The sequence below is a fragment of the Palaemon carinicauda genome, chromosome 19 (genome assembly GCF_036898095.1).
Source record: "Palaemon carinicauda isolate YSFRI2023 chromosome 19, ASM3689809v2, whole genome shotgun sequence".
Taxonomy (NCBI): domain Eukaryota; kingdom Metazoa; phylum Arthropoda; class Malacostraca; order Decapoda; family Palaemonidae; genus Palaemon; species Palaemon carinicauda.
This window is the reverse complement of record NC_090743.1, coordinates 119,584,097-119,608,966: the sequence shown is the minus strand read 5'-3', so window position 1 is coordinate 119,608,966 and position 24,870 is coordinate 119,584,097. Positions and strand designations below refer to the sequence as shown.

The window sequence follows — 24,870 nt, the reverse complement described above, 5'->3', positions numbered from 1 at the left end:
ACAAGGATGGAAGTGATAAAATGAGTTAGCGAGGTGAGGATACTGCTAATAATCAATACAAAGAACTTATTACTACAATGGTTCTTAACTCTCTGGTGATCCGATGACTCACTCTGTCAATTAATATAAACATAAGTTCTATAAAGAAAATATATTCAGCTTTCTATTACAATTTTCCATTTCATTCCATCTTTACTCATTTCTCAGTTACGTTAAGAAACGTCAGCGCAAGCAGGCCGACAGAAGACATCCTTGTTCCTGGTCAAAAGTCATGAGCCTGATAGCAATTTTGTTAAAGGCTGGAATCACCAGAGGGTTAAGGAAACATAAATTATATAAAATGATATTTTAATTATAAAATAAATTTTTGAATATACTTACCCGGTGAATATATAATAGCTGCTGCTCAGCGGCTCGACAGAAAACACACACAAAAACTCGCGAGCGATCGCTATGAATGTTGCGGGTGTGCCCACCAGCGCCAACTATCGGCCAGATACCACACATGCATGTAAACAAGCCTTCAATTCTTCTCGTCCCGCTGCGTCTCTATTGGGGAGGAAGGGAGGGCCTTTAATTTATATATTCACCGGGTAAGTATATTCAAAAATTTATTTTATAATTAAAATATCATTTTTAAATATTTAACTTAGCCGGTGAATATATAATAGCTGATTCACACCCAAGGCGGTGGGTAGAGACCAGAGTTAATTAAGTTTACAGCGTATATGCTTAGAGTTTTTGACAGTTATCAATATAACAAAACCCAAATATATAGGTACCTGGTAAGGAAGTTGACTTAGACGATTACTCTGCCTTGTAAGTCTGTCTTCCTCACGAAGCCCAGCGATCCTCTTAGGATGCTGAAGGACTCCCAGGAGCTGAAGTATGAAGGGTTGCAACCCATACCAACAGGACCTCATCAAACCCCTAATCTGGGCGCTCTCAAGAAATGACTTTGACCACCCGCCAAATCAACCAGGATGCGAAAGGCTTCTTAGCCTTCCGTACAACCCAAAAAAACAATATTAAAAAACATTTCAAGAGACAGAATAAAAAAGGATATTGGAATTAGGGAATTGTAGTGGTAGAACCCTCACCCACTACTGCACTCGCTGCAACGAATGGACCCAGTGTGTAGCAGTCCTCGTAAAGAGTCTGGACATCTTTTAAGTAAAATGACGCGAACACTGACTTGCTTCTCCAAAAAGTCGCGTCCATGATACTTTGCAGAGATTTGTTTTGCTTGAAGGCCACGGAGGTTGCTATAGCTCTAACTTCGTGCGTCTTAACCTTAAGCAAACATCGGTCTTTCTCATTCAAGTGGGAATGAGCTTCTCGTATTAAAAATCTGATAAAATATGACAAAGCATTCTTTGACATAGGCAATGATGGTTTCTTGACTGAGCACCATAATGCCTCAGATTTACCTCGTAATGACTTAGTACGAGCTAAATAGAACTTAAGAGCTCTAACAGGACATAACACTCTTTCCAGTTCATTGCCTACGATCTCTGATAAGCAAGGAATATCAAAAGATTTAGGCCAAGGACGAGAAGGCAGTTCATTTTTGGCCAGGAAACCAAGTTGAAGAGAACAAGTGGCTTTTTCTGTAGAAAAGCCGATGTTCTTACTGAAGGCATACAGTTCACTGACTCTTTTAGCCGATGCCAAGCACACTAGGAAAAGTGTCTTGAGAGTGAGATCCTTCAGGGAGGCTGAATGTAATGGCTCAAACCTGTCTGACATGAGGAACCTTAGGACCACGTCTAAGTTCCATCCAGGAGTTGCCAAACGACGTTCCTTAGAGGTTTCAAAAGACTTAAGGAGATCTTGTAGGTCTTTATTGTTGGAAAGATCTAAGCCTCTATGCCGAAAGACCGAAGCCAACATGCTCCTGTAGCCCTTGATCGTGGTAGCTGAAAGGGAGCGAACTTTTCTCAGGTGTAAGAGAAAATCAGCGATTTGGGCTACAGAGGTACTGGACGAGGACACAGATGCTGACTTGCACCAGTCTCGAAAGACTTCCCACTTCGACTGGTATACTCTAATGGTAGAAGCTCTCCTCGCTCTTGCAATCGCACTGGCTGCCTCCTTCGAAAAGCCTCGAGCTCTAGAGAGTCTTTCGATAGTCTGAAGGCAGTCAGACAAAGAGCAGGGAGGCTTTGGTGTACAGTGAACCCTCGTTTATCGCGGTAGATAGGTTCCAGACCCAGCCGCGATAGGTGAAAATCCGCGAAGTAGTGACAGCATATTTACCTATTTATTTAACATGTATATTCAGACTTTTAAAACTTTCCCTTGTACGTAGTACTGTTAACAAACTACCCTTTAATGTACACAACACTTAATGCATGTACTAACGTACCCTAAACTAAAACAGGCACAAATATTAAGGGCGACTTTATATCATGCGTTTCCTAAACACGCCAAAAAGCACGATAAAAAATGGCAACCAATGTTTTGTTTACGTTTATCTCTGATTATAATGAAGAAACAAACGCATTTACACATCTGTGTATAGGTTAGTTTCTGCATCGATTATATTGATTATTCAGTACAGTATGTTGATTTGGTTATTACTAATGTTTTACTCAATTTTTCTTAGGACTTCCAAATGAAATGTTTTTCTTTATGATGCCGCCTGAAACGACGGCGTCATAAAGTACGGTCAGTAAACAAACTAAGGAATTTAACGCGCATGATGAAAGTGATAAATAATGATATTACAGTAAAAGCTTTAATAAAATATGTTATTACAAATATTATTTACCGTATCTATATAAAATCATACATACGTAGCAAAGCAGGAAAACAATCTACGAGAGAGAGAGAGAGAGAGAGAGAGAGAGAGAGAGAGAGAGAGAGAGAGAGAGAGAGAGTTGTTTTATATACGTAAATGTAAATTTTAAACAAAAAAAAAATAGCCCCATTTCATATAAAATAGATTACAAATATTTTACTTTATCATATTACAGTAGTCTGTATAAAACTGTAAAGTTCAGTACAGTATGTTGTTGTTAAAGTCGTGGCAATGAAATTCTCACGAAACAAAAACACGCCATTTGAGTACAACAGCTGATTCTCTCTCTCTCTCTCTCTCTCTCTCTCTCTCTCTCTCTCTCTCTCTCTCTCTCTCTTCGTGTTATACAATACTTACATTTAGATGAAGAAGCTAAAATTAGTTTTCTTAGTGTCAATTAAATACGAAACGAAATAATTAGGCCGAGTCTACATCCATTTCAATCATAGCTAAAAATACGGCATCCGATTTCATCAGCAAACCACTATTTTTTGGGAAATATCATTTTATTCTAGAAAATTGCCACTCTTTAAATAGTTAATTGCACATTAAGAAAGCGTGTACTTTTGTTTTTAAATTTCGGGTTTGTTTTAAAAATCGAGTATTGTTGACTTCTTTTTTTTTTTACTTTTGGCTGTGATTAGATCAGCTGTCATCTAGCTGCCGCTCTTGAGTGTGTACGAATACACTAACAAAGTATCATTTATACCATTTCTTAACTTATTCAAACCGTCTACAGTATACAGTTGATATTACATAAGCACCAATGTGTTATAACCTATCAATTTTTTTTGTTTATTACATTTAAACCCCCCTCTCTCTCTCTCTCTCTCTCTCTCTCTGTGGGCTACTTTTCACTACCTCCCATTCCTTACCTCTCTCTATCTCTCTAACAAATGATATCTTTGTTGCTCCTCAAAGTTTCATTTACAGTATATTGAAAATCAATCATGATTCAATTTTCCTTACTTTCTCCAATCTCGCACCATCGGTAACTTCGCGGTATTTTCGATATTTCTGGAAAATCCGCGATATATGTATATACATGGGTTATGAAAAAAATCCGCGAAGTGGTGAATCCGCGATGGTCGAACCGCGAAGTAGCGAGGGTTCACTGTACATTCTTTACGTGGGGCTGACGTAACAGATCTACCCTTAGAGGAAGACTCCTTGGAAAGTCTACCAGCCATCGAAGTACCTCGGTAAACCATTCTCTCGCGGGCCAGAGGGGAGCAACCAACGTCAACCTTGTCCCTTCGTGAGAGGCGAACTTCTGCAGTACCTTGTTGACAATCTTGAATGGTGGGAATGCATATAGGTCCAGATGAGACCAATCTAGAAGAAATGCGTCTATGTGCATTGCTGCTGGGTCTGGGACTGGAGAGCAATAGATTGGAAGTCTCTTGGTCATCGAGGTTGCAAAGAGGTCTATGGTGGGTTGACCCCAAGTCGCCCAAAGACTCTTGCACACGTCCTTGTGGAGGGTCCATTCTGTAGGAATTACCTGACCCCTCCGATTGAGGCAGTCTGCTAAGACGTTCAAGTCGCCCTGGATAAACCTCGTTAACAGGGAGATGCCTCGATCTCTTGACCAAATGAGCAGGTCCCTTGCGATCTCGTACAGCGTCAGGGAGTGGGTGCCTCCTTGCTTGGAAATGTATGCCAAGGCTGTGGTATTGTCGGAGTTGATCTCTACCACTTTGTTTAGAAGGAGACTCTCGAATTTCATCAAGGCCAGGTGGACTGCCAAAAGCTCCTTGCCGTTGATGTGCATGCTCCTCTGACTTGAGGTCCACAGACCTGAGCATTCCCGACCGTCCAGGGTCGCACCCCAACCCATATCCGACGCGTCTGAGAATAGTACGTGGTTTGGGTTCTGAACTGCTAGGGAAAGTCCCTCTCTCAGACTGATATTGTCGTTCCACCAATTCAGGCATGCCTTTACTGGTTCGGAGACCGGGATTGAGACCGTCTCTAATGTCTTGTCCTTTTTCCAGTGAAAGGCTAGATGGAACTGGAGAGGTCGAAGGTGTAGCCTTCCTAGCGAGACAAACTGCTCCAGGGATGACAGAGTTCCTACTAGACTCATCCAATTCCTGACTGAGCACCGTTCTCTCTTCAACATCAGTTGGACTTTGAGCAGGGCTTGCTCTATTCGGGTGGCAGACGGAAAAGCCCGAAAAACTGGACTGCGAATCTCCATTCCTAAATACAGTATAGTTTGGGATGGAATCAGCTGGGACTTTTCGAGGTTGACTAAAAGTCCCAATTCCTTGGTCAGATCCAATGTCCAATGAAGATCCTGCAGACAGCGATGACTGGACGAGGCTCTGAGAAGCCAGTCGTCCAAGTAAAGGGAGGCTCGGATTCCCGATAAATGGAGGAATTTTGCAACATTCCTCATAAGCCTCGTAAACACGAGAGGAGCAGGACTTAGGCCAAAGCACAGGGCCCGAAACTGGTATACCACATTGTTGAAAACAAACCTCAGAAACGGTTGGGAATCTGGGTGTATGGGGATGTGGAAGTACGCGTCTCTTAGGTCGAGAGAGACCATCCAGTCTCCCTTTCTGACCGCTGCTAAGACTGATTTCGTGGTCTCCATGGTGCGTAACAAAGACGTTGAGTGCACTGACGTCTAGCACCGGTCTCCAACCTCCTGTCTTCTTCGGTACTAGGAAGAGACGGTTGTAAAACCCCGGTGATTGAAGGTCCGAGACTTTCACCACCGCTCCCTTCTCTAGCAATAGAGACACTTCTAGGTTTAGGGCTTGTCTCTTTGACTCCTCTCGGTACCTGGGAGAGAGGTCGATGGGGGAAGTCGCTAGAGGAGGTTTGCGTACAAATGGAATTTTGTACCCCTCTCTGAGCAACCTCACAGATTGTTGGTCTGCGCCCCTCTTCTCCCAGGCCTGCCAGAAGTTCTTCAATCTGGATCCTACTGCTGTCTGAGGCTGTGGGCAGTCAGACTCTGCCACGTGAGGACTTGGCTCCTCTCTTCTTTCCTCTCTTTCCCTCGGCACGAGTACTTCCCCTGCTGGGAGCTCTGCCACGAAAGGGCGGAATAAATCTGGATGCCGGAGTGTCTATCCTAGGTCTAGCTGAAAAGGATGTAGAAGGAGTCCCTTTGCGAGCAAAGGACGCCACCAAGTCATGGGTGTCCTTCTGCACGAGTGAAGAAGCTATGTCCTTAACCAATTGTTGCGGGAACAAAAACTTTGATAAGGGAGCAAAGAGCAGTTCAGATCTCTGACAGGGAGTAACTCCTGCCGAAAGAAAAGAGCAAAGGGACTCTCGCTTCTTTAAGACTCCCGACGTAAAAGAGGAGGAGAGCTCATTGGAACCATCGCGGATGGCTTTATCCATACAGGACATAATCAGTAAGGAGACATCTCTATCAGCCGATGAGATTTTCCTACTTAAGGCTCCCAAACACCAGTCAAGGAAGTTGAAAACTTCAAAGGCTCTGTAAATGCCTTTCAGCAGATGGTCAAGGTCCGAGGAGGACCAACTAATCTTCGAGCGTCTCATGGCTAGGCGGCGGGGAGAGTCTACAAGGCTTGAGAAGTCACCCTGGGCAGAGGCAGGGACTCCCAAGCCGAGAACTTCTCCCGTGGCATACCAGACGCTCGATCTAGACGAGAGTTTAGACGGAGGGAAGGCAAAGGCCGTCTTCCCCAAACTCCTCTTGGTTTCCAACCAGTCGCCTAAAAGCCGTAAAGCTCTCTTGGAAGAGCGAGAGAGCACAAGTTTTGTAAAGGCTGGCATGTTAGCAGGTAAGCCTAGAGCAAACTCAGACGGTGGCGAACGAGGAGCAACAGCGACGAAGTGATCGGGAAACAACTCCTTAAAAATTAACATGACCTTCTTAAAGTCCATTGATGGAGGAACTGTTCTGGGTTCGTCTACATCCGAAGGATGATCATCATGCTGAGGGTCAGCAACGTCCTCATCTGAAGGATCCTCATCTGACAACTGCTGAGTAACAAGCAAAGGGGTTGGCAATGCTTGACACGCAGCGTCCACACGCACTGGTGCATTAGTAGCGGACCAGGACGCAACGTCATGTAACTGCTTAACAGTCTGTGAACTGTCAACAACAACAGGTGTGGGAGGACGCTCGGCGTCCACTCGAGACTGTTTTGACTGCCTAGTCTGAGCAGTCAAAACAACTCTAGACTGCGGTGGTTGACGCTCAGCGTCAAAACAAGTCAACTCCGCTGGTTGGCGAACGTCCTGAACGTCAACAGGAGCATTAGGAAGTGGCCTAACGTCCAAATGCGGCTGAAAGTCAACACGTGACCGCATCGAGTGAGGCTCTACAAATCGAGACTGACTTGACTTAGCTACGCCAACGTCAACAGGACGCACAAAGGTTCGTTTGGGCGGGTGAAGGCCAGGATCTCGATGAGATAAACGGCTAGGATCAACGTGAACCTTATCGGCAGAATAGTCTTCCATAAGGGAGGCGAGTTTAGTCTGCATGTCCTGCAGTATAACCCATTTAGGGTCCACGGGAATGGGTGCGGTAAACGACGGGGTTAACGTCTGAGACGGCACAACCTTGCCTACACCAAGACTCTCTGAGCCTGTGTAACGTTGTTGCTTAGGCGGCGAGCAGTCATCCGATGACTGCAACGGGTCAGAACTGTCCCAATGACTACATCCAGGACGCTGGACCTGTCCTGAAGGGACCGACTTTCGCTTAAGGGGCCTAGAAACCTTGCTCCACGGTTTCTTATGCGAAAAGCCTTCGGATGACGAGGAGAAAATGGGCTCTCTCGTCTTATGGTAGGGGCGATCTTGGTGAGATACGCCTGATACCATAGAGGGAACGTCTGTTCGCTGATCAAGGCCTCTCGAACCCATAAGTCGTACGACATTACTTCTCCCCTGGGCTTGGGAGCTTGCAAGAGGTCTCGGACTAGGTGAACGACAGGCACGAACAGACGAACCCTCGGTCGCAACACTGTTCACAACACTTTGCGCACTAATCACTTTCCCACTATTTTCCGCTGTGGCACTCTGACACTTAAGTTCTTTAACGTCAGCCATGAGTTGATTACGATCAGTTGCTAACGCTTCAACTCTTTCACCCAAGGCATGAATAGCACGTAACATGTCTTGCATAGATGGTTCCTGAGTGCCAGAAAGGGGGTTAGGTACAACCACTACAGGGGAAGGATTAGGGTCAGGGGCATGTGGAGAGGAAAAATCTACTGACCTAGAGGAACTCCTCCTTACCCTATCTCTCTCTAGCCTACGAGAATACTTATCGTATTCGAGCCAATCGAATTCCGAAAGGCCCACGCATTCCTCACACCGATCTCCTAATTGACAGGTTTTACCCCGACAATTAGAACACACAGTATGTGGGTCGAGAGAGGCCTTTGGAAGACGCCTATTACAGTCCCTAGCATTACACTTACGAAATCTAGGGGCTTGTGAAGCGTCAGCCATTTTGAATTAGTCAAAGAAAGTCCAAAAAAACAATCCAAGTCATCAACAATTAAATCTGTCCAATAAAGAGTTCAAGAGTTTAAGTTGAGGAAAAACACCTGCACTGCGAAAGCTCAAACCAAAATGAAGTACTTCACCAAATATGTTGAGAAAACTCCAGGTTATACAGCGAGTATTGATACGTCTTGTCGTCAAGGTCGACAGAGAAGAATTGAAGGCTTGTTTACATGCATGTGTGGTATCTGGCCGATAGTTGGCGCTGGTGGGCACACCCGCAACCTTCATAGCGATCGCTCGCGAGTTTTTGTGTGTGTTTTCTGTCGAGCCGCTCAGCAGCAGCTATTATATATTCACCGGCTAAGTTAAATATTTAAAAAAACCAATCAAGAATACTTTAATTTCCTACTTCTATAATCTAAAAAAAAAACTGGCAAAAATAGAAGGCTAAATACCCCAGTTAGCTTTCCTCCATCCCCAACAATCTCCTTCACTCCTGCATTTAGGAACTTCACCCCTTGCTCCTCAAACATTTGTTGGATACGGGACCCCACTTCCACACCGAGACTGTTTTCAAAAGGTACCGATGTGTTGCCAATAACAGTGACAGATTCGGCTCGATTGTCGCTCGACAGATAGGAGGCTACTTCCATTCCTATAAAAAAAAAAGAATCTAGCACAATTACTCAATATAATTTCCACCATATATTTAACCAATACACAACCACTTTATAATAATTCATATAGTCTAAGGAGGTTTTAATTTTAGTAAGAAAAACTTACAAAATAATTATTCCCAATAATATTTATATTTGATGGAAATCAACACACAATAAATAAATAAATTTCTATCTCAGATCAGAATCGATCCCTAACACCAGATTTTAGTCAGCTAGACAGAATTGGTTGTCTCAATCCACATGCTTTCCAGATCATATTACGAATTCATTTCCAATCTGAAATAAATTAAAGTCTACTTTCCATTTAATACTTGTGTAGGTGAGGAAATATGAACCTTTCTAGATCATAATTCATTTCCCATCTGAAATGAAATTCTTCAGTCTTACTTTTTCTCAATACTTGTGTGGGTGAGGAACCATGAATTTTATATTTATCAAGAATTGAACTGGTAAATTTCCTTGAATTGAGGCGAATCGGAATATGATAATATCCATCTGAAAGATCTAATGAAAACTCACAATCTTTTTTTTCTTTGCTGCCCTCAGACCTGTCGCGGGTGTTCTCATTGAAAACAGGCAAGTACTGAAAATTTGTTGAGGGATGAGACATCTAGAACTGGACTCCAAACTCCAGAAGCCTTGAGGACAAGGAATAACCTATTGTAAAACTGCAGAGCAGGGTTAAATATTTCTTCTTCACATATTTCTCTGGAAATTAAAAACTTCTTGATGCACAATCTGAGTCTTTTCTGTACTTTTAAGATAACTCTGGACAAGGGAGCATTTGAGGTTAAGAGGAATTTGATCACGTTTTTTTACTATAGCTAACACCAATAGATCGTTATGAAGGTTTTTCAAATGTGATAAAAAAGGGACAATCTTTCTCCTACTAGAATTCTCCTAGAAGGAACAGCATAGTCATGTCCTGAATACAACAACAGCATTTACTACCACAAGTGTTTCTTTATCTTAAAGGGACTTTAATACTGCTATTAGTCCAAAACAATTGAATTGAAAAGTTGATTCATGCAACATTCATTTCTCTGACAGACTTAAAAACCTAGCTTTTTTCCGTCCTTCTTGTAAAGGACTTTCCTCTCAAAGCAAACTTGGCAGTTTAATCAGTTTCATCACCAGAATTGAGATTGTTGAGGGTGAACATTTTTAATCTATTTAGATTGAGATAAAATGAAATGTTCTTGTGTTAAGACGCATATCGGAACAAAGTTCCCCAAAGACGTCATGGTCCATCAAAGTCTCTCCATAAACACTTCATCCCTTGAACTATTAATCACAGAAGGAAAGATTGATTTTTTTTTTGCCACAGAAAAAACCTATAAAGGAACTCCTATTATTATTCCCAAATAAAAAATCTTCTGAGCTGTCATGAGAAGAATCTGACCAGAGCAACGGTCAGGGGGGATTAACATATAAGCTAAACAAGCTATAGCTTAGGGCTCCCCCTTTCTTGGCGCCCAGAAAAAAAAAAAAAAAAACTGTGTACAGATGAAGTATATTGCAAAATGCAAATGCTTCTTGCTAGTGCCATCTGCTGATGATTTTGTGAACTACACCATGTCATTAGTTTAACAATTACTTTGATAAAGAGTGAATGGCTTCCGATATCTATTAGGTCCTAAATATCATATAGTACAGTATATCACTAGGATATCTGGAGTCTGGACATATAAAGGGCCCTTTTATCTCAAATAACTTGGGTCCTGCTGCTGCCTCCGATGCCTTAGATGACCGCGGAGGTAGCAGCAGTAGGGGATTCAGCATTATGAAGCTTCATCTGTGGTGGATAATGTGGGAGGGTGGGCTGTGGCACCCTAGCAGTACCAGGTGAACTCGGTTGAGTCCCTTGTCAGGCTGGGAGGAACGTAGAGTAGAGGTCCCCTTTTTGTTTTTGTTTCTTTGTTGATGTCGGCTACCCCCCAAAAATTGGGGGAAGGGCCTTGGTATATGTATGTATGTATGTAACTTGGGGCCTTACCAAATCTAAATCTGCCCCTGAAACCACCCACCACTTTACCTATTTAGAAATATGAGCAAACTATATTTCTTGAAACTACATCCTTTCTAATGCATGTCAAAAATTTTCCAGTGGATAGGTATAAGAGAACTCAGGGTTCCAGGATTCTTAGCCTTTAGAAATGGGGACCATCAACCTGGTGAACAATTGAGGGATATCCTGAGACTGAATTACTAGCACTTGCATTGGTAAACCTTAGAGCCTCTGATGAAACGAAAGAATTCCTTGAATTCAAGTGGATAGGAATAGGAAAACATGCATCGGTTAGGTCTAATGAAAACATCCAATACTATTTCTTTATTACAGTACCAACAAAATCATTGGGGGTATGTCCATCAAAAACTTTGTGATAATTGTAAACTTTTGAGATTTGAGGGATCCAGAAAAGGTTTGCAGACCGCCACCACTTTAAAGACAAGGAATAACTTGTAAAAACCTTGGAGATTGCAATTTTTACAAAATTTCATTAAAAAAATGGTGCCTTTAATGTATTCTTTGACTAACTTATATATGGAAAGGGTTCCTTGCACAACTAAAGCCTGGACGATAGCTTCACTTGATGTATTAATCTCTACATTTACCTTGCAAGAGAAAAAAACCTATGATGAACTGGTGGCTGAGCTTGCAAGCGAATGACGTACATAGCCATTTAAGCAAGATGCAACTGAAAAAGTGTTATTAAGTCTTAAAAAGATTAATACAAAAGCTAAACATTTTGATCTAAAGGAATCATACGATTGGCCACAACATCCGTAACGTAACGAGGTTGCTCAGGGGCACTTATTTCATCGAGAAGAGATAAAAGATCCAGACTAACATTGGCACATGAGGAATAAGTGGTTTTTTGGTGGCACTTACAATACTTTAGCGAAAAGAGGGACATAAGGATCCAGAATACCATCTCGGTCTTCTGCCCCGCAATCTAGTTGTATAAGAGTGACTAGAAATGTAGGCATAATGGATACCAACTAGATACCAACTGAATAGTTTGGCTAAGGTTTAATATAGAGTCGGTTAGGTCTGAAAAATTAAATTTACCCTAAATCGAAGACGTGTTGGTCTTCTGGGCTTTCACAAAAGCAGCTACTGAAATTAAAGCTATATAAGTTTATGACTATCAAAGCTAAACTCTTTAGAACCATTGGAAAGTCAAAGGCTAGAGTAGCATCTTCGTTATCAATCCTTTTAAAATAAGCCAGACTAGCTGTCTCTGGATTTACCCTCCATGCAAAAAAAAGATAGGAAGAAGAAGAAGAAGAAGAAGAAGAAGAAGAAGAAGACGACAATCTGGAGCTCACGTTGAACTGCCCGTTCTTCTTCCCCACCGTTATCCCTACATTAAGGGTTCGGTTGCCTGATGCGCCCTCTCCAATGCCTTCTACAAAGGCATCCTCTTCCACCAAACCTCTTCTCTCCATATCATCCTTCAATTTATCTTGCCATCTAATTCTCTGGCTCCCTCTAGATAGTCTCCTCTTAACATGTTCCTCAAAAGTCATCCTCATTCCCTCCCCAACATCCATCCTCAACACATGCCCACAACATCTCAGTCTTAACACTATCATCTGTGGAATCTTTAAAATCTTTCACCCAGTGATATTCTCATAATCCACCTTCACATTCTCATCTCTGTTCTCTTAAGCTTTGCTTCCTCTTTTTGTCTTAAAGCCCAAGTTTCTAATCCATACATTAACTCTGGTCTTATTAGTGTTCTACAGATCTTGACTTTTACCTTGATTGACATTTTCCTATCATATGCCATTCCTACTACCTCCCTCCACTTTTCCAATGCTGCTTTTATCCTATTTTCAACTTCAGCCTCACATCCTTCCTCCTGATTTATATTAGATCCCATGTATATAAATTGTTCTACCTGTTTTATAACTGCTCCTCTACTTTCACGTATAGCTATCCTGTCCCTACCCTTCCTTACTGCTCACCATAGCTTCAGTCTTATCGACTTTTACCCTTAAGTCACTCCTTTCCAAAGTCTCTTGCCACTCTACAACCCTTCTCTGTAATACTTCTTCATTTTCAGCAGTAATCATCAAATCATCTATATGCAGCAACTCCCACAAATCTTAATTTCTGATCCCTTCACTAAACACATCCAAGACCAGCACAAATAAAAACAGGCATAATGGTGACCCCTGGTGTTATCCCATCACTAACTCCAAAGATTTCTGTTTCCCTAACAGCTGTTATTACTTTTGTCCTTGTTCTTTTGTATATCATCTCTACCATTCTAACCAACGTTGAACTGACTAAGAGGCTATAGAAGATGCATGACATAGGCAGCATATATTGTCGGTAGATACTGTTACTCTCATTTTTTCACTAGAGGCATTGGTATATTGGAAAGAAAAAAAGATAATTTTTTAATCTTTAAGATGTAACGTCAACATAAACAAGATTCCGGAGACAAAAGCAATGTGATCATCAGGTGAGGTTATTATTATTATCATTACTTGCCAAGCTACAACCCTAGTTGAAAAAGCAGGATGCTATAAGCCTGAGGGCTCCAACAAGGAAAATAGCCCAGTGAGGAAAGGAAACAGGGAAACTACAAGAGAATTAACAATTAAAATTAAATATTTTAAAAATAGTAACAACATTAAAACAAATCTTTCAAATACAAACTATAAAAACTTTAAAAACACAAGAGGAAGAGAAATAAGATAGAAGTGTCCCCGTGTGTACCCAAGCAATAGAGCTCTACCCCAAGGCAGTGGAAGACCATGGTACAGAGGCTAAGGCACTACCCAAAACTAGAGCACATTGGTTTAATTTTGGAGAGTTCTTCTCCTAGGAGAGCTGCTCACCATAGCTAAAGTCTCTCTTCTACCCTTACCTAGAGGAAAATGGCCGCTGAACAATTACAATTGCAGTGCAGTGGTTAACCCTTTGAGCAAAGAAGAATTGTTAGGTCATCTCAGTGTTGCCAGACTATTCGGTGTATTTGTAGGCAAAGGAAAATGAGCCGTAACCAGAGAGAGGGGTCCAATGTAATACTGCCTGGCCAGATTCTTAGAAATAAACAACCTCACTACCAATTAAATAAGTAATCAGCTAAATTACCTATGAATGATGACCCAACCACAACCACATTCTTTCCAGCAGCATCAGCAGCCACTGAATTTGCATCTTCTGGTGCACGGACAACAAAAACACCAGACAGGTAGCCTCCGGGAACAGTTAATCTCCTTGGCCTGTAATAAAGGAAGTCTAATGATTAAAGGAATCTAGAAACATACATAATGATTATCATAATGAGTAAGGAATTGTGCTAAGCAGTATTTTTCCCCACAACTTTGTGCAGTGATTATAAAGATACAGTACACATATGGCAATTTGAATTAAACTATTGATTTAATGAAAGATAAATAAAAGAGCAAGTTTCCACAATAGTATTGTCTATTCCTATAAAAAATGAAAGGCTTACTTTCCTCCCGTGGCAATGAATAATTTGTCAAAAGTTATTTCTTCATTGTTACTCAGATGAACCTTTGAAGCTACGGTATCAATGCTGACGGCTCCTGTTCCCAGCCTCAGTTCAATGTCGGCACTCTTTGAAAGAAGAATTTTCTATACTATAGTTACAGCTGGTAGAATAAAACCATGAAAAGTTTGAAATAAAAAAAATTCACTTCCAAAGAAATTAACTAGTCTCACATAACATAGAATGGAAGAAAATCAATTTAGAGAACTTGGCAACAAATGAACAGCAATTGATTGAAAACAAGGGTAATTTGAAGGACTGTAAGGGAAAGACAAAAAAATTCCTACAATTTCTTGACTTGAAGATTGTTGCTCACAAAAAGTACAGTAGAATACTTGACTGTCTTCGAGTAGTTTCACTAGACTGTCAAGTCCCTATCACTACAAAATAATAAGACAATACCACCAAATCATACTTCTTGGTAAAAAAAATGGTTATAGAGACAATAAAAACTTCAAGAAGTTGAACAAGTAGGAAGACATGCATAAGGAAGCAATGCTCTTGGGGCCATCGGGATGTTGAACAACAGGTCTACTATAGAATTAAATTGTGTCAATAAAGTTCAACAATTTCTTTCAGTATCCTGAAGTGTCTACCAATACTTCCCAGAAATTATATTTTAATTATAAAATAAATTTTTGAATATACTTACCCGGTGAATATATAATAGCTGCAACTCTGTTGCTCGACAGACACATACATAAAAAACTCGACAGCGATCGCTATACAGGTTGCGGGTGTGCCCACCAGCGCCAACTGTCGGCCAGATACCACTCTCGATGTAAACAAAACCTCAATTTCTTCTCATCCCACTGCGTCTCTATTGGGGAGGAAGGGAGGGTCGTTTAATTTATATATTCACCGGGTAAGTATATTAAAAAATTTATTTTATAATTAAAATATCATTTTTAAATATTTAACTTAGCCGGTGAATATATAATAGCTGATTCACACCCAAGGAGGTGGGTAGAGACCAGAGTTAATTATGTTTACAGTGTATAAGCTAAGAGTTTTTTCATTTTGGCAGTTATCAATATAGTACAGCGGCATAGCAGACCAATTGTTCAAATTGGTCTAAAAGCACCAAAATTGGCACACATGTAGATTAATATATTCTAAACATTTTTGGATATGGAGGCATTCAAGATTAGCCCTTAGGAAGATATGGCGGCCATTGTTCAAAATGGCCGCCATTTAACATTAGCGTCATTACATAGACTTCATTATGTGTCGTTAGTTTGGTGCTAGATGGGCCAAAATTCCCTTTTTTTACATCAGAATTAACATCAATAAATGTTTGTTTAACAGATATTTAGATGAATCTTCTCAAAAATGGCCCCCAAACTGGCCGCCATTTTGTGGAAAAAGTGGACATTTGATGAAGATTTCAATACTCAATGACATAATACCTCTAATAACCAGTACCTGATTTCAGGAACACACTTTAATTGCTCAAGTTGCTTTTTTATTTCAAATTGCTGGCAAAATTGCAAGTCAAAATAATACACAGAGTACGGGAAGTTTACAGTATGGTCAGATTGTAGTTATATAGTCCCGTAGATGCACTGGTATCCATCGGGCATAGTTCGTGTGGTCTAGTGCGAAGAACCACGGAGCCAGTTCTGTCAGAGCATCCACGTACATGCTAAAATTGGCTTCTCTCAGAGATCGCACATAGATCAGAGTGGACAGCTCCAGTGCCAAGACTGTTGACCAGTACTGAAACTGCGGATAACTCTGTTCTCTCTTACTGCACCAGTCTTCGAAGCTTTCAGGGTGCTCATCATCTTCTGTATTGGTGGTGCTGTACTTGTCATAGGCACGCCGTTGGAGATTATACAATGCAGCCGCTGTGACTTGGTGTGCTCTTCTGGTGCGTGTGACGTGAGCTGCTCGAAGAAATGAGTCTGCTATTCCTTCAGTTGTGATCTCTGCTTGTACCAGTGCTTGGGTCCACCCACTTCCCTGCAACCAGTCACCCAGGGTCTTCAGTGCCGTCATCTCAATATGCAACCCCCCAAACATCACCACCAGTTGGTCTTCTCCATATGTGTTTGGCCACTTCCACTGAATCTGTTTTGCTAGAGTGAATAGTGGCTGGTCGCAAGTCAGAACTGGAGTTTGGCCTGGGTTGAGATGTTTAACTGCACTCCTGACTACATCAATAGAGTGTCTGATCATTGCCACAGTGTGAGCACTCTCCTGGAACAAGGGAAGCAGGGACGTTGGTGTGATGACTGGTTGCTTTGGATCTTGGTGCCTTGCATGGTATGCAGCCCATGATGTGTTTTCACAGGCCTCAACATCATCTTTGAGAACACTTCTCGTGTTCTCCAGCCACATATACTCATCTTCTATGTGCTGCTCACAGTTGTGGCGTCTAAGAGAGGTCACAGAAGTAGCTGGGATCATTTGCCCTTTGACAGAAGAAGCAACAGGACGTACATCCGTGTAATATTCTGGTAGAGGCTCAACCGTCTTTGATCCAGTATCACGCCCAGTGAGAGCAATGCTACGATCCACTCCCTCATCTGCACACGTTGGGTGTTGAAAAAGCGAGATTCCTGTTCCATGGAATGAATTCTTGGCTGTGGTGGCACTTGGGTTGTGGTCAATGTTGTCCACAGCCGCAGTTGTGAACACATTGCTACGCAGGGTAGGCGGGCAGACCACTTCCTCTATGCGGTACAGCTGACACACGCTGTTTCCCATCTGGGCAGAAAGACGTAGGACTCTGTCATATGAGATGCTTAGGCCCAGAGAGAAGAGCTTGTCCACAAGTCCTCTCTTGCGTGTTTCAGCATACAGCATCAGCCCAACATAGGTTGGAAGAGGAGTTTCTTGAGACGTACTGTGTCTGACAGCTGGAGGCTCCTGTGTCTTGGTTGCTCCCTGCTTCCGACTTTGCTTGACACTGTTGAACTTGAGAAGCTGCGCAATGGAAAGAGCTGCTTGTGTTGAAGAGGAATGGCTTTGATTCTTGATGGTGGGGCCATCCAGCACCATATTTACCATTGCAACTAGTACGTTTGGCACAGAGTCCTCCTGACAGCCGCCCGGGAATGATCCACGGAATTGGTAAGTGTCTTCAAACATATATCGACGAACTATCTGTGCAGCACGCGCAAGGTGAACTGCCTCAGAGTCACAGTCTTGCTCGCAGGCTTTGCCTAGCGCTTCACCAATGTCTTCATCAAACGCTAGTAAAACATCTCGGCCTTTGCTGTGGGATCTCAGGCCTGGTATCTGGGCTAACAGGCGCTCTTTCAGCCTTGTGCTATTAACTTTCTGGCACAAAACAACCCCGAGCTGTTCCATTCTTGTTGTGTATAGCTTTACAAGTTCTGCGAGTCTGAAGACTGGGGTGGTGCCCTCTTCTAGGTGGGTTTCCTCGATATACAGGACCAGTTCAGCCAGTACGATTCTTGACATTACACCTTCATGGTCAGTTTTCTGCTCGGCTTCTACAGTGGTCTTTGCACGATAGTAAAGAGCCAACAAACACTTGGAATGGTACTTGGCCTCCAGAGCCACCATATCACCCATGCTGAGCCTGGCTATGAGTTCATTGTCCCCAACTTGCGCTGCACACTTCCGTACGCGTGTGTCCACCTGGAAGGTTGTTACTTCATGTAGGGTCTCTGTGCCAGACTTTCCACAGAAAAAGCAGGAGGTGCCGCTGGTAGTGGCTTCTGAAGAGTGTGTTCTGGCGCGCTTGGCCTGGACATTGTCAGTACTATCAAATGCTGAGCTGCTTGCGATGCGTCTCTTCTCTGCTCTTCGTAGCATTGTGTTATTGTATTTGAGCATACATGTTTTATGCCACTTGGCCTGGTGGGCAACCATTGTCGCCTCAACACCTTGTCCTTCATCTAGTCTCTGTAACTGAACAGTTCTTGGCAGTTCTCCGAGTTCATCAAATTTGACCAAGTTTGCAGCCATTGTCGTGTATCCACTCCCAGGGTCTCGGCGTTTAGACAGTACTGGGCAGACAAGTGACTCTGTTGTCTCCTCTTGACATACAAGACACAGCTTCCAGTTTGTCTCAGGAGGTGTTGTGGGAGTACGTTGCTCAAAAGTATCGACCAGTTGGAACTTCTTTGCCATGGCTGCAGTCTGGAACAACGCGTCTCTGATGTCAGGTGGTGCTGCTGCTGCCTCACCTGCAAAGACACAAAACACCACCATGTTACCACAAGTTACTACTACAAGCACCATGACTATCAACACTATACTATTACTGCAGCCGCCGTCACTGCCACCAACGCTGCCGCTGCAAAGTAAAATTCATTTTCTTGTGAAATGGTAGCCAAATTATTTGGTAAGCACAGAAGTATGTGTAATTGTACAATACTTATCACCTCTAGCACACTTATCACCTTTAGCATCCACAAAAAGACAAATTATGGTACATATTCAATGACGCTAACGGTAAATAGCGGCCATTTTGAAAAATGGCCGCCAAATGTGCTACGGGGAGAATCTTGAATGCCTCCATATCCAAAATTGTTCAGAATGTATTAATCCACATGTGTGCCAATTTTGGTGCTTTTAGAACAATTTGAACAATTGGTTTCATATTTCTTACTATGCCGCTGGGCTAATATAACGAAACCAAAATAAATAGGTACCTGGTGAGGAAGTTGACTTAGACGATTACTCTGCCTTGTAAGTCTGTCTTCCTCACGGAGCCCAGCGATCCTCTTAGGATGCTGACAGACTCCCAGGAGCTGAAGTATCAAGGGCTGCAACCCATACAACAGGACCTCATCAAACCCCTAATCTGGGCGCTCTCAAGAAATGACTTTGACCACCCGCCGAATCAATCAGGATGCGAAAGGCTTCTTAGCCTTCCGAACAACCCATAAAACAATATTAAAAACATTTCAAGAGACAGATTAAAAGGATATTGGAATTAGGGAAGTGTAGTGGTAGAACCCTCACCCACTACTGCACTCGCTGCAACGAATGGACCCAGTGTGTAGCAGTCCTCGTAAAGAGTCTGGACATCTTTTAAGTAAAATGACGCGAACACTGACTTGTTTCTCCAAGAAGTCGCGTCCATAATACTTTGCAGAGATTTATTTTGCTTGAAGGCCACGGAGGTTGCTATATCTCTAACTTCGTGCGTCTTAACCTTAAGCAAACATCGGTCTTTCTCATTCAAGTGAGAATGAGCTTCTCGTATTAAAAAAAAATCTGATAAAATATGACAAAGCATTCTTTGACATAGGCAATGAAGGTCTCTTAACTGAGCACCATAATGCCTCAGATTTACCTCGTAATGACTTAGTACGAGTTAAATCGAACTTAAGAGCTCTAACAGGACATAATACTCTTTCCAGTTCGTTGCCTACGATCTCTGATAAGCAAGGAATATCAAAAGATTTAGGCCAAGGATGAGAAGGCAGTTCATTTTTGGCCAGGAAACCAAGTTGAAGTGAACAAGTGGCTTTTTTCTGTAGAAAAGCCGATGTTCTTACTGAAGGCATGAAGTTCACTGACCCTTTTAGCCGAAGCCAAGCACACTAGGAAAAGTGTCTTGAGGGTGAGATCCTTCAGGGAGGCTGAATGTAATGGCTCAAACCTGTCTGACATGAGGAACCTTAGGACCACGTCTAAGTTCCATCCAGGAGTTGCCAAACGACGTTCCTTAGAGGTCTCGACAGACTTAAGGAGATCTTGGAGATCTTTATTGTTGGAAAGATCTAAGCCTCTATGTCGAAAGACCGAAGTCAACATGCTCCTGTAGCCCTTAATCGTGGGAGCTGAAAGGGAGCGAACCTTTCTCAGATGTAAAAGAAAATCTGCGATTTGGGCTACAGAGGTACTGGACGAGGACACAGATGCTGACTTGCACCAGTCTCGAAAGACTTCCCACTTCGACTGGTATACTCTAATGGTAGAAGCTCTCCTAGCTCTTGCAATCGCACTGACTGCCTCCTTCGAAAAACCTCTAGCTCTTGAGAGTCTTTCGATAGTGTGAAGGAAGTCAGACGAAGAGTGGGGAGGCTTTGATGGACATTCTTTACGTGGGGCTGACGTAACAGATCTACCCTTAGAGGAAGACTTCTTGGAAAGTCTACCAGCCATTGAAGTACCTCGGTGAACCACTCTCTCGCGGGCCAGAGGGTAGCAACCAACGTCAACCTTGTCCCGCCGTGAGAGGCGAACTTCCGCAGTACCTTGTTGACTATCTTGAATGGTGGGAATGCATATAAGTCCATAAAAGACCAATCCAGTAGAAACGCGTCTATGTAAATTGCTTCTGTATCTAGGACTGGAGAGCAAAAGATTGGTAACCTTTTGGTCAACGAGGAGGCAAAGAGGTCTATGGTTGGTTGACCCCAAGAAGCCCAAAGACTCTTGCCCACGTCCTTGTGGAGGGTCCATTCCGTGGGTATCACCTGACCCCTCCGACTGAGACAGTCTGCCAAGACGTTCAAGTCCCCCTGGATGAATCTCGTCAACAGGGAGATGCCTCGAATTCTAGACCATAAGAGAAGGTCCCTTGCGATCTCGAGCAGCGTGAAGGAGTGTGTACCTCCTTGCTTGGAGATGTACGCCAAAGTTGTGGTGTTGTCTGAGTTGACCTCTACCACTTAGAGTCGAAGACGCTTCCTAATATCATCAAGGCCAAGTGGACTGCTAATAGCTCCTTGCCGTTGATGTGCATGCTCTTCTGACTTGAGGTCCACAGACCCGCGCATTCCCGACCGTCCAGGGTCGCACCCAACCCAAACCCGACGCGTCTGAGGGCAACACGTGGTTTGGGTTCTTGACTGCTAGGGATAGTCCCTCTCTCAGACTGATATTGCTGTTCCACCCTTTCAGGCATGCCTTTATTGGTTCGGAGACTGGGAATGATACCGTCTCTAATGTCTTGTCCTAGTTCCAGTGAGAGGCTAGATGGAACCGGAGAGGCAGAAGGGGTAGTCTCCCTAGTGAGACAAACTGCTCCAGGGATGAGAGAGTCCCTACGAGGCTGTTCCAACTTCTGACTGAATAAACGTTTTCTTTTCAGCATTAGTTGGACTTCGAGCAGGGCTTGACTGCGAATCTCCATCCCCAAAAATAGAATAATCTGGGATGGGATCAGTTGGGACTTTTAAGTTGACCACAAGTCCCAACTCCCTGGCTAGACTCAACGTCCAATGTAGATCCTGCAGACAGCGAAGGCTGGACGATGCTCTGAGAAGCCAGTCGTCCAAGTACAGGGAGGTTCGGATCCCCGATAGCTCGAAAACTGGTACCCCACATTCCTGTAAACAAACCTCAGAAACGGTTGGGAATCCGGGTGTATAGGAATGTGGAAGTATGCCTCCTGAAGGTCGAGAGAGACCATCCAGTCGCCTTCCATAAATGCTGTCAAGACAGCCTGGTAGACTTCATCGTGAAGTTTGTCTTGACAATGAACACATTGAGCGCACTTGCCTCTTACGTACTCCTGCAGTGAACATGGCTGCCAAATCATGGAGCCATCCCTGAGGGACTTGTTCCTGCAGAGAACGTGGCTGTCAGATCATTGGAGCCATCCCTGAAAGCCTTGTTTATGCATGACATAATTGTACAGCAAAACTTCAAAGGCTCGAAAACAGCTGTGAAGTTGACCTGTAAAATCTTGGAGCGTCTCATGGCCAGGCGCCAGGGAGAGTCTATGAGGTTTGAGAAGTCTATCTGGGCAGAGGCAGGAACTCCCAAGCCGAGAACTTCTCTAGTGTCATATCAGACTCTCGCTCTATAAGCCAGTTTATAATAAGGGAAAGCAAAGGCTGTATCCCCCAAACTCCTCCTGGTGATAAACCAGTCGCCCAGCAAACGTAAAGCTCTCTAGGAGAGCGAGAGAGCACTAGCTTATAAAACAACGGCTTCAAAGTAGCTAGGCCTAGTGTAAGCTCTGACGTTTAGGCGAACGAGGAGCAGCAGTTACAAAAAGATCCGGACAAAGATCCTTAAAAATCAGCATGATTTATTTAAAGTCCATAGAGGGCTAAGCAGCTTTAGGCTCCTCTCCGTCTGACAGAGTCCTCAAGGGAATATCAGTAGGAGGGGGAACAGCAACTTCCTCATCTGAAGGAACTTTGTCCGATAATAGCTGAGTCTCAAGCAAGGGAGAGACCTACCGTGGTGGCAATGCTTAACAAGCAGAGTCCACACGCACTGGTGCATTAGTAGCGGACCAGGACGCAACGTCATGTAACTGCTTGACAGTCTGTGAACTGTCAACAACAACAGGTGCGAGAGACCAGGACGCAACGTCATGTAACTGCTTGACAGTCTGTGAACTGTCAACAACAACAGGTGCGTGAGGACGCACAGCGTCCACTCGAGACTGCTTTGACCGCCTAGACTGAGCAGTCAAAACAACTCTAGAATGCGGAGGTTGACGCTCAGCGTCAAAACAAGTCAACTCCGATTGTTAGCGAACGTCCTGAACGTCAACAGGAGCATTAGCAAATGGCCTAACGTCCAAATGTGGCTGAAAATCCACACGAGACCGCATCGAGTGTGGTTCTAAACAACCTGACTGACGTGACTTAGCTACGCCAACGTCAACAGGACGCACAAAGGAACGTTAGGGTGGCTGAAAGCCAGGATCTCGATGAGATAAACGGCTAGGCTCAACGGACTTATCGGCAGAATAGTCTTCCAAAAGGGAGGCAAACTTATTCTGCATATCTTGCCGTACAACCCATTTAGGATCAACGGAAATGGTTGCGGTAAGAGACGAGGGTAACGTCTGTGACCGCAAAACCTTGCCAACAAAAAGACTCTCGGAGTCTGTGTTATGCTTTTGTTAGGCGGCGAGCAGTTTTCCAATGACTGCATAGGGTCAGAGCTGTCCTAATGGCTACAACCAGGACGCTGGACCTGTCCTGAAAGGACTGACTTTCGCTTAAGGGCCTCGAAACCTTGTTTCAGGTTTCTTATGCGAAAAGCCTTCGGATGACGAGGAGAAAATTGTCTCTCTCGCCTTATGGTAGGGGAGATCTTGGTAAGATACACCCGATACCATAGAGGGAACGTCTGTTCGCTGATCAAGGCCTCTCGAACCCATAAGTCGTACGACATTACTTCTCCCCTGGGCTTGGGAGCTTGCAAGAGGTCCTGGACTAGGTGAACGACAGGCACGAACAGACGAACCCTCGGTCGCAACACTGTAACACTTTGCGCAATATCACTTTATCACTACGATTTTCTGTTTTGCACTTATTTCACTGAAATCGAAACTTTTACTGATTTCTACCTGAAGCACGCAATTCTACCCTCATCAAAAGGTAGTAATTGCGAAATCAGTCGTATAATGCAAGCACATTAATACCAGCAAAAAACAGTAAACATCTTTTAAGATAAAAAATTAAGTGGCTGGGGAAGAGACTAAACACTAGTTCATTCAAAACTACGTTTTCAATCTCTCACCGTACATTGCCTGGGGACGAGAATAAAACTAAAAACGTTTTATCCTTTCTCCCCGTACAGAGACTAGGGACGAGAGTAACTCGAGAACAACGTTACCCGCTTGAACGGAACGTTATCTCTCCTCTCTCTCCCTCCGTCTCTATCTCTCTCTCTCTCTCTCTCTTGATTTCGCACCTAAGAGAAGAGCCCAATTATGTTTCGTCAAAAAAACATGTTAATTGACCAAAGGAAAAAACTGAAAGGTTTTTCAATTAAAAAGTTCCTTTAAAATAGAATTTAAAACATTTAAGCTTTGAAAGAAGAATGAACAAAACGTCAGAATCGATTTACTCTTTCTGCAAAGTGAAACCGTGATACTCTCTCTCTCTATCGTAACGATAGAGCGCAAACTGCGTAGCATAAATAAACTAAACGTTAGTTCATCTTTGAAAACAGTACGAAGACTATTCAAAGAAAATCTTTCATAAAATATCTATTAAAAAATATTCATTTAAAAAGTTTTAAATCATTAGCTCTTTAAAAGCTATTTACGATTGAAAGGGCTCAACGTTGTTTAACTTCGGTTTCCAAGTTAGGACCGCCTACTCTCAGGAAAGGTCGCATATAAACAAATCATTAAAATTTATTTTATGTTTATTATAAATGGAAAGTTAATAGAAGAGGCCTAATAAAGGCGGTGAGATATAAAATATATAGAGGAAAATCTATAATTAATTTATAACGTGATAAGATAATTGCTAAAAGCCTAACCCCACTTCCGTCTAAGGGAAGGGTCGGCCATTTAAAAGTCAAAGAAAGTCCATACTCTCTTTGTCATCAAAAATTAAATCTATCCAAAAACGAGTTCAAGATTTAAGATGAAGATAAAACACCTGCACTGCGAAAGCTCAAACCAAAATGAAGTACTTCACCAAATATGTTGAGAAAACTCCAGGTTCTACAGCGAGTAAAAGTACGTCTTGTCGACACGTCGACA

The 24,870-nt window shown here is 43.0% G+C and overlaps 1 protein-coding gene across 1 annotated transcript in view; it reads right to left on the bottom strand.

The window, feature by feature from the left end:
* Positions 1–24,870, bottom strand: part of LOC137658794 (apoptosis-inducing factor 3-like) — an 88,040-nt gene that overhangs the window by 20,565 nt on the left and 42,605 nt on the right. The window contains exons 6-8 of the mRNA XM_068393839.1: positions 14,418–14,542; positions 14,054–14,184; positions 8,716–8,915 (exon numbers count right to left, since the gene is read on the bottom strand). Of these exons, the coding sequence (XP_068249940.1) occupies positions 8,716–8,915; positions 14,054–14,184; positions 14,418–14,542 (456 nt within the window). The remainder of the gene's footprint in view (positions 1–8,715; positions 8,916–14,053; positions 14,185–14,417; positions 14,543–24,870) is intronic.